General features: G+C 54.6%; 3 protein-coding genes across 3 annotated transcripts; 1 reads left to right on the forward strand and 2 right to left on the reverse strand.

The window, feature by feature from the left end:
• Positions 1-425: 425 nt before the first annotated feature.
• On the reverse strand, positions 426-1,946 carry TRIREDRAFT_58669 (uncharacterized protein; the record flags this gene model as incomplete). Its single annotated transcript, XM_006963757.1, has 3 exons — positions 426-622; positions 737-1,687; positions 1,757-1,946. Coding segments are annotated over 3 exons (1,338 nt in total), but the record flags the coding sequence as incomplete, so codon positions are not given.
• Positions 1,947-5,458: 3,512 nt separating this feature from the next.
• TRIREDRAFT_105328 (uncharacterized protein) lies at positions 5,459-6,718 on the reverse strand (the record flags this gene model as incomplete). The annotated part of the gene is made up of 2 exons (XM_006963758.1): positions 5,459-5,517; positions 5,965-6,718. The coding sequence occupies 2 exons, from the start codon at positions 6,716-6,718 to the stop codon at positions 5,459-5,461; spliced, it is 813 nt and encodes a 270-aa protein (XP_006963820.1).
• Positions 6,719-8,847: 2,129 nt separating this feature from the next.
• On the forward strand, positions 8,848-10,104 carry TRIREDRAFT_120911 (uncharacterized protein; the record flags this gene model as incomplete). The annotated part of the gene is made up of 4 exons (XM_006963581.1): positions 8,848-9,234; positions 9,305-9,487; positions 9,557-9,962; positions 10,025-10,104. Exons 1-4 carry the CDS (start codon positions 8,908-8,910, stop codon positions 10,102-10,104), a joined length of 996 nt encoding a protein of 331 aa, XP_006963643.1. The 5' UTR covers positions 8,848-8,907.
• Between the last annotated feature and the right edge of the window lie 162 nt (positions 10,105-10,266).

The following is a 10,266-nucleotide window of genomic DNA, read 5'->3' on the forward strand; positions in this document are numbered from 1 at the left end:
ATCACAACTGAATCTGAACTATCCACTCAAATCAACAAGAAGCCCGCCGCCGCAACAACAACAGCACTCAAAGCGAAGCCATGCACACCCATCCGTCCAGCACCATTCGTACCACCAGTCTGCGAGGGAGCTATCCCCGTGGTAGTGCTGCTGCTGCTGCTGCTGCTGCTGCTCTGAGCAGCCCTCGTCTTCGTCGTCGTCGCCGCCGCCGCAGCCGCAGCTGCAGTTGTCTCGGCACCCTCAGGAGATACCTGCGTGACTGAAGGCTGCACCACCAGCGTTGTCTGTCCAGCTGCTGAAGTTGGAGACGGAACGTTGACTGTTGACGGGGTTGGTGAGGAAGATGCGGGAGTGTTGCTGCTGCTGATGCTGGTGGTGGTGGTTGCAGGGGGGGAGATGGCTGTTTTGGAAGAAGCCGTCTTGGAGGCTTTTTGCGTAGCGGTGGATGAGGGAGAGGCAGAGGGAGTTTGGGACGGGGATGGTGATGAGGACGGTTTGCTGGGGTCGTTGCATGTGCCGACGAGGTTGGACAGGGACGAGGTGGACGTGATGGACTTGACGTTTGTGCCGCAGTTGGCGTAAGGGGCAAGGTGGACGACGTTGCTGGTGAGGTCAAAGACGGCTGTATTTCTCATGTCAGTCACACATAAATATACACAAACATAGACGCAACTGAAAAAAAGAGAAAGGAATGTCTCAAGAAAGAACACATCGGGGGGGTGTGATAGAAACTCACCATACGCAGACCGCAAAAAGGTGTCCCCCAACAGCGCAAACTGCGTGCTCCCCATCATGCCCAGGTAGCAATGCGGCGGCAGCGTGGACACCTGCCGAATCATCTCGGCGTAGGGCACCCTGATGGTGACGCCGTCAAACTCGAAATCAATGGTGCCGTCCTGGCTCGCGAGCGCGCAGTCGACGACGAAGAAGCCGCTCTCGTCGGTCTGCGTCGAGCCCAGCGCGGATGCGATCTGGCGTACGAGCGCGGGCGGGAGGAGGGTGAGTGTCGAGCCGCTGTCGAGGAAGACGGTCATGCTGGTCTGCGGGAAGGCAACGGGCTTGTTGTTGTTGTCGTCGGTGCTTCCTGAAGAAGAAGGTGGTGGTGGTGTCAAGGAGATGGACTTCATCTTGACCCAGTACCGGGCCACGCCGTCGGGGGAGTCGTCCGCGGGGACAATCGGCAGATGGGCCAGCTCGCCGTGGAATTTCGCCGTGTCGACGCCGCCAAAGATGATGACGCCTTCTTCCTCCGCCTTGCTGCCCAGCGCGAGGCTAAAGGCCTTTGTGGCGGTGACGCCCTGCGCGGCGAGCTCGTCGACAAAGTTGGGGTACTCCGTGTTGATGCCGTTGCCGGCGCCGAGGCCCAGGATGCCCGAAAACTCATCGACGGAGGTGTCTGCCACGCCGAACTGGACGGCCTTCATGGCCTTGGATCCGGATCCGGAGCCGGGGAGGGAGATGGTGTCGTGGACGTAGGTGACGTCTGCGCTGCCGATGCCGTAGCGCAGGCGGGCGGACTGCGAGGTCACGTCTGCTGTGGACGAGGACGACGGGTCGTAGAAGCCGATGGCGCGGCAGAAGCGCTGGTCTGCGGACTGGACGTTGGAGCAGTTTGGGTTGACCCAGAGCTCGAACGATCCGGTGTCGATTTGGGCGTAGACTGTCTGGGGGGGAGTCCCGATGTTGACTGAAAAGTTTACACGGTGAGTAGGAAGAAACAATCTCACATACGAGGGTTTCAGGGGGGGGTACTCACGCTGAGCGTAGTAGGAGACGTCGGAGCGGTTCTCGACTTGCACTTCGATCGCTCTGCTGGCCAGCTTGGGGCGCCGCGCGTGGATGATGGGCAGCGTGTAGGTCCCCGAGGGGATGTCGTCGGCGGGGAGCTTGCGCTTCTCCTTGAGGAAGGGGAGGTCGTGCTCGCGGAGAGGTACCGGGAGCGTCATTCCGCCGGCGGCGCCCTCGTCGTCGTCCTCTAGAATCGAGCGCTTTTCCTTGACAAAGGGGAGATCGTGCTCGCGGAGAGGTACCGGGAGCGTCATTCCGCCGGCGGCGCCCTCGTCGTCGTCTTCTTCTAGGATGGAGCGCTTGTTGGGGTACGGATAGGGCAGGATGTGGAAGGGTTTGTCTTCTTCGTCTTCATCTTTTGCATCGCTGCTTTCCGCGCTTCGTTTGCTGGGATAAGGGTACGGCAGAATGTGGAACGGCTTGTCTTCCTCCTCCTCTGGCTCGACATCTCGTTTGCTGGAATAGGGGTATGGCAGGATGTGGAATGGTTTGTCCTCCTCCTCCTGCTGTTGCTCGGGGGCACTGCGTTGCGAAAGGCCGGCGGCGGCGGCGGCGGCGGCTCCTTGATCTGGTGAGATGACGGGGAGGGTGATTCTGTGGCCGAGGTCTTCCGGTTCAAAGGCGTGCTTGGGGCGGGCGTGGGCGAGCAGGGCGAGGGAGAGGACGAGGAATGATGAGATGGCCATGGTGCGGGTTGGATCTGTATAAAGTATGTATATGTGCGTATGTGACTTATATCATCGGTTGAGAATTAGAGAGCGACAACGAAAGACAAGGAGAGAGAAGCGCAATAAACAGGCAGCCGTCGAGGCTGGTTCGCAGGTCAAAAAAGACGAAATGAATGAGAAGCCAGTTCTCGGATTAAAAGATTGACAAGCAAAGAAAACGACTGAAGTGAAGCTTCGCGACAGTAGAGAAGGAAAAAAAGAGAGAGAAAGAGAAAAAAGAAGAGAAGAAAGGTGAATGAGAAAGCAAACCAAATCTTAAAACAACGACATCAGATTGTAATCGGAGAAGCAGAGGAAAAAACGGGACCGAAAAAAGCCAAGCAAAAAGCCAAGCATTGAATGAACGCAAGGTGATGACGAGGACCCTTGGGGGGTGAGGTTTCACAGGATGGAGAAGCAGACCGGGGTGCGAGGTTTATTCTTGGTGCTGAGCTCCATTGTTTAATGTTTAGTATCGTCGGTGATGGGCGGCTGGGCGTTTGCGTTTTGGACCGGGATCCAGGAGATTTTGGGATGAGAGGCATGGGGGGGATGGCGGTGTGAATTCAGTGGGAGGATTGGTGAAAAGGAAACTTGATGCTTGGGGGTCTAACGTGCTTCGACTGCGCAAGTTTATGCGGCCTAGAAAAACGGCTTGTTCGGTGCTGATGAGGTTGGTGAGGGTCGAGGGCTCGGGATGGTTTGTTTCCTTGGGAGGCGAGGGTTTGAAGTTGGGCAGGGTGGGCGGATGGTGAAACGCCAGCCGTCGAGGGTTATTGGTTCCGAGGGGGGACTCAAACGCTTGGAAAGAATGAGATGGAGTTGACGCGTGGCTGGCTTGGTTGAGCTACGGAATCGAGGAGAGATGGAGGTTCATTTACTGAGAATGATCATGTAGGTGAAGGTTGTATCTTTCATAGGGAGTTGTCGTTGTGTCTTTGGTTGTTGTGGTTGGTTCTCGTTGAGGTCGAGTAGACTTCAAGTGGCTTACTTGACTCTTGGCTTACACTGGCCCAGCTGAGCGTGGGGAAACGACCCCTGGTTTAGTTCAGACAAGGGTTCGCTCGCCTGGACTATAGAGTCAGTCCTGCCAAGCGTGCCTTGACACAGCGTGCACTTGATGGAGTTACTGTATGAATATCTAGACTGTTTCTAGTGCTTCCAATGAGGACCAAGAGAGAAGGGAGCTGGTTCAAGATTGAGCTCGTGTCGTATGTCCCATCTGTCGGGGCTTTTACGTGGGATAGCACCAAATGTTAGGCATCTCCAAGTAGCGCGCTTACACACACTTGTGTTGCGTGCCACTGCGTGAGAAACAGAAACTATAGGCAACCTGGAAGTGAGACACTATCTTGCTCACCTCATGCTATTCCAACCGACAAGAAATCAAGTATAATAATCTTCAGTTTGTTTTCTTCATCTTGGCTTCATGATGAGTGCGTATCAGAAGGGACCGTCCAGCGTCAGAGACGAATGCTTACACGGTGGGCATGCTTCGAACGCCACCCCATGTCAGGCGCTCTAATCGCATGCATGTAGCGTCACACCCGAATCCCGCCGATATATACCTGTAGTAGTAGATACCCGAAGAGGCAGCAAGAGATGCCATGTAAGCGCTGTTGCTCCAAAAAAAAAATTCAGCAGAAGAGATAGGAGGGTTTCTCCCCCCTTGCTGGGACCCTGTCGAATCAGCGGCCGCGCACTTGATGCTTGTTCGATGCGTTGTCCTGCGTCCGTAGACCGGCCTTCCCCGCAGTATTGGGGGCCTTCGAGATGAGTGAGGACTTACACACCTCTGCCAAGTTTGCCACTTTGGGAGCAGTGGTGCCTTTTTGCTTCATGGATTCTTCTTTATGGATTACTGTATATAGCCAGAGTATTGTTCGGCTTGAAAGCTGGCATGGCACCTTGCATGGCACCTTGCATGGCAATGTGTTGGCCGTGAGGGGTGTTGATGCCTCGTTGTAGAGGCTTCACCTACCCTTGACTTGACACATATGTTTGCTCTCAACGTCAAATCTCCAAGTTGCTCAGTAACTCACGTTGCAATTTGTTCTCAATATCTCGGTATCATATAAGGCCACTAAATATCCTCCCACGACAGCGCAATAACCCACCGCCAACAACACACACACACAGATCTCTCTCCCTCTCTGCTCTGCACCTCTCTATTCCAACCCAAGCCATCGCCCCTATCGTAGTACACATGACCCATTCATTGGCTCTCTTCTTTACCCATGGGCAAAAATCTCTGCATATGGCAAACACCACTGGTGGAATCCCCGCCCAAGTGCTTGCATGCACTTACATGCCGTAACGCGCTCTTCGCGTCCTCCCACTCGCTCGTTTCGCTGGCCCGCAGGAACAAACGCCGGCCCTTTTGCGCGTGAAAGGAGGTGCATGTGCATGCGTTTCTGTGCGATTGACCAAATTTGTCGGCGCTGCATTGGACTGTGTAACACGGGCCAATGGAGCGGCTGTATCTTCGTTGTGAAGGGGGAGGAGAAGGGGGCTGATTTGGGCTATATAATGTATGATGCAGCGCCGAACGCAATGCCATGCCTTGTTGTTTCTAGCTTACGAACAGATCTATGAATTCATTATCATTGAGATAGCACTTCATCAGAAGGCAGCTCGAATGTATATCTCCAGTCATCTAGCTCAAATTGAGGCGCTTCGGCGCCGTGCACCGCAGACCGCATACATGCAGAAGCAAGGCGACAACTCCATCATCTCAAATATACTTCAACGTACGGCTTCCATCATCAAACGAAGTGATTCGGCGATACATCGACGCTCAGGTTCGGCCGCACACACAAACCTCATCATCGGCCTCGTGGTGGGCTTCACCCTCGCGGCCTTCATCATTGGCGTCTGCGTCTTTATCTGCTGCTACGGAGACTCGATCCGCTTCTCGAAGAAGAAGCATGGACACAGGCGCCGGTCAACGAGCAGTAAGGGGTCTAGGCATTCCAAGGCAAAAGAAGGGGAACATGCTGAGGGGGCGGCAGAGGGGGCATGACTGTGATGTTGTGGCGTTGTGACATGTTTTCTTGCTCTACAACTTGTTGAATACGGGTTGCGTGTCATATGCCTGGGCTTTTACTTCTTTTCCGTTTCTTCACGTGTTAAACAGCTGTGAGTGCCTTGGAGGATCCGTTTGGTAGGATACGGCGCAGGTAACATCTTCTTAACAACTTAACTGCTATTGATGCACTTGTTACATATTCTCGTTTCTCGAATTACGAAACAAATAGTATGACGAATTACGAAACAAATAGTATGCCCTCAGGTTGTCTCAACCACTACTCTCATTGTATCGACCCCCCTCAATCAACACTCTGATCCCTCTGCTCAACTCCATGCACATACCTTTCCACTCTCTAATGGATGACCACCCGCTTCTGACGATGGTGAAAATGATGGTGGCGATGATGATGATGATGACGCCGCTTGTTTCGTCTCTCACTCGACTCATCATCACGACGTGCGCCCCCCTGTTCCTGAGCATTTGCATTCCTCTGCGCGGCATCATTCGGCAGCGGAATGTCCAGACCGTTGAGAATGGCCTCGAGATCTGCCTGGGTGATGTCCGGGAGCCGGGGTGACGGGGATCTGAACAGTCTCTCAAACTCGGCAAGGGGATCTTGGGGGATGATGACCCGATTAGTGCGGTGGGAGCGGTTGAAGCGGTGATGACGGTGGTGATGGTGTCGATGGTGGTGATGATTGTGGTTGTTATGCTGATGACGAGCATCGTTCTGAACAGTTCGATCATTGTTGGGGTCAGGGCGGTCCACGATGTGGTCGCCCTCATGGAGGTGGTCATGGAAATGGTCTCCGTGGAAATGCTTATCATCATGCTGATGGTGGTGGATCGACAAAGGCACCGCTGGCAAAGGACACTCCTGCTGACCCTGAGCAGCATCATTCCGTCTTTGGGCCACCTGTTGGACCTCAGGAACGGCTACTCTAGCCCCATTGCCGGCAGCATTTTGACCGGCTTGATCACGCTGGTTCTCGCGGCGGTGGCGTGCGTCACGACGATGGTTCCTGGGTTCTTGCTGGCGCCAGCACCAGAAGTAGAGCAGGACGGCGACGACGAGGCCGACGAGAATCAGGCCAACGGCGAGGCCGGTGGCTGCGGGGGAGGATATTTCGCCGTCGTGAGAGCCACGGGAGTGAAGCACGGGGGGTTGGTGGTGGTTGTGGAGGCAGGGCATGTTGAAGATGGGGAACATCATGGCAGACTTTGAAGATTGTGAGTAATATGATCGTGTCTGCTCGTCCTGCTCGTCTGTGATATGCTACAGTACGCCTACGGAAATTCTCACCACGGTGAATGATGCCTTGTCTTTATACATGCATGATACGGAAGTTTGCTACCAAAGGAGACGCCATCATCTTGCTTCAAAAGGCACTCATCTGTCGAGCCTTCCTGTGAGTTTGGACATCGAAGAGCGGCTATTCTCACCGTCTTTTCCAGCTCGAAACAGTTTGCTCTCGCCATGTCTAGCAGCAACAGCATCCGATCAGAATCGGTTGGGCGATGGTGGTCATATTTCGGCTGTTGAAAGAGATGGAGGGCTGACAAACAGGCTGGGACGGAGAAGAGATTTGCTATAAGACGCGAGGCAGGGTGACAACGGCTTGGTGTCAAGCCTGTGAGATGGCAATCCCTCGTTTTCTCACCTGTGGGAGCAAGGGAAAAACGTGTCCTTCGGGAGAGACAGCACGGGTTGAGGTTGGCCAGGTGCTGCGGTGATGAGGCGGGAGAAGCAACACAAGAGGTGGTGTCTGTGCCTGACGATGCGGTGAGCAAAAGAGAGACAGAGAGCGTGGAAGAGGAGAGAGAGGGAGGGAGGGAGGGAGGGAGGGAGGGAGGGAGGGTGAAGGCTTCTAGAAGGAGGTGCTTGATGTCAAGAGTCGCTGTTTGGCATGTGTCCTGTCAGATTTTGGCACATCTTGTGCCTGGCAAAGGTGTCAGATTGGGCTTAAGGTCGGACAGCTACGACACAAGCTTTCGCGGGTTGCGGGTTGCGGGTATGCTTGTGTGTCGTGCCGCCACGGCCAACAAGGGGGGGTAAGACGCCAAACAAATAGAGTCCGACTTTAGTCAAGGCCTTTGCCGTGATCCGACGATTTGATGGAACAAGATGGGGGGGCGAATCGTCAGTGATGGGAATTACATCATCAGGAGGCATCACATATCGAAGCCTTCAAGGGCTATCCGACTCACTCTAACTATCTTGATATCTTCACAGCATCATCCACAGCAGTCAGTTCAGGCGGACAATCTATCAGCCGATGACGCACCTCGCCGGCGTCTCTCCCAAATAATCAAGAGGCAAGTCTGTCCGTCCCGCAGTGATCCAGCGGAGGTACCTCGCTGTAACCGTGTCCTTTGCGTGGGGTAAAAGAGTGGTCAAGATGGAGGCGAAAACGGGGAGCAGATGGAGCCAGATGGAGAAGAATGAGGTGCATCTTGGAGTCGAGCCGAGGTACCGAGTACATGCGGGGTACAAGGCGATAGGGGGGGGAAAGATGGCGGACCGTGTCGAGGCGCCACCAGATTCGTGAAGGTTCGAGAAGGACGGACAAAGTTGCGCCATCTGTTGCGCTCTGAAGCAATTTCCCCTGGTTCTCTTACTGGAATTGGCAATCCTGGCATTCTCTGCGTTCATCAATGACATGCAGGCCGAAAAGTACGTAATTCGTGCCCCTCATCACCTCAAAAGCTGCCGGCGCCTAGGATTTCCTCTTTGGGTCGCGGGGCAGAAGCGGCATCACGATAGATTCAAGCAAGCTTCGAGGATCGTGGTGATACTGCTAGGACATTTAAGAAGAAATAGGAGAAGAGATAAGACGAGACGGGCAGAGACTATCAAATACTAGTCACAGAATACGATATGAACACATACTGTAAACACCATCTCTAGCATTTCAATCGTCACCTTGATGGCAGCCTCAATCATGGTTCCCCCGCCACGAGTCAGTCCGTCGACGCCCGGATTTATAATGGAGACAATCCAGACAAAAAAAAGAAGGCGACCAAGAAAAAAAAAAAGACGCGGCTGCAAGCCTTCGAGGCCAACGGCCCTCCTCCAATGATGCGTAAACTCCGATATTCCCCACAGAAAGCCATGGACGGGGCGACGATATGATCCAAGCTCCCCCGGTAGCAGCCCGTACTTCTGGGTCCAGTTCGTCATGAGGCGTGTGCGTGCTCGATAACGGCCATTCGAGTACATAAATAATGGTGGCCCTGCGTCACCTCGCTCGGCCGTCCTTGCTCTCCATCTCTCCTCGCTGTTCACGAATATCGCACTCGATTCGCTCAGCTCAACACTCGATTCACAACCCAATTCACCACCACCACTACTCCCCCCGATTCTTCAGCATCACCGCAAACATGTCTTCCGGAAGGACCGTCACCCTCAACACCGGCTACAAGATCCCCCAGATCGGCTACGGCACCTGGCAGGCCGCTCCCGGCGAGGTCGGCGCTGGTGTCTTTGAGGCCCTCAAGGTTGGCTACCGCCACCTCGACCTGGCCAAGGTCTACGGCAACCAGAAGGAGGTTGGTGAGGGCATCAAGAAGGCTCTTGCTGAGGTCCCCGGCCTGAAGCGCGAGGATATTTTCATCACCTCCAAGCTGTGGAACAACTCCCACAAGCCCGAGGACGTCGAGCCCGCTCTCGACGACACCCTGGCCGAGCTTGGCCTCGACTACCTTGACGTGCGTACACCCTTGCCCCAAGTCCCCAAGTTCGTGAAGTGATGGACGAGACGCTGACGCTTTTCTCTAGCTCTACCTCATCCACTGGCCCGTTGCCTTTGCTCCCGGCGCCGACCTCTTCCCCAAGTCCGAGGACGGCTCCGAGGTGCAGCTCAACCAGAATGTGTCCATTGTCCAGACCTGGAAGGCCATGACCGAGCTGCCCAAGTCCAAGGTCCGCTCCGTCGGTGTCTCCAACTTTACCATTGAGCACGTACGTCTTTCCTAAACGAACAATCCCACGATGGCATTTACAACCACAGCAGAGACTAACACGCAACAGCTCGACGCCGTCATCGAGGCCACCGGCGTCGTCCCCGCCGTCAACCAGATCGAGCGCCACCCCCGCCTCCCCAACCAGCCCCTGATCGACTACTGCGCCAAGAAGGGCATCATCATCACCGCCTACTCCGCCTTTGGCAACAACACAAAGGGCCTGCCCCTGCTCGTCAGCTCCGACGAGGTCAAGGCCGTCGCCGACAACCTGTCCAAGAAGCAGGGCAAGACCGTCACTCCCGCCCAGGTCATCCTCGCCTGGTCCCAGATTGGTGGCCACACCGTCATTCCCAAGTCCGTCACCAAGGCGCGCATTGCGGAGAACTTCCAGGAGGTTGAGCTGGATGACGAGGCCATTGCTGCGCTGAACAAGTTGGGCGAGAAGCCTCAGCGGTTCAACATTCCTTACACCTGTAAGTTTTGCTCACCCTCGAGACGTATGAATAGATGGGAGCAAAAGCTGACTGTTACATAGACAAGCCTAGGTGGAACATTAACCTGTTCAACACCGAGGAGGAGAAGGCCGCTGCCCACACTGCTGTCATCAAGCTGTAATTTTGTTTTCGAAAAGCATGTACGAATACCCACGAGCGTTAATGATCTAGGGGTCTTGATATAGAAGAGAGAAACATATTAGTTCAACATTAGCGATTGCTTCGACTGCGATTATTTGCTAGAGATCGTGAACAATTCTAACGTCTGGAACTGGCATGCAGA

Source organism: Trichoderma reesei, assembly GCF_000167675.1.
Source record: "Trichoderma reesei QM6a unplaced genomic scaffold TRIREscaffold_5, whole genome shotgun sequence".
Classification (NCBI taxonomy): domain Eukaryota; kingdom Fungi; phylum Ascomycota; class Sordariomycetes; order Hypocreales; family Hypocreaceae; genus Trichoderma; species Trichoderma reesei.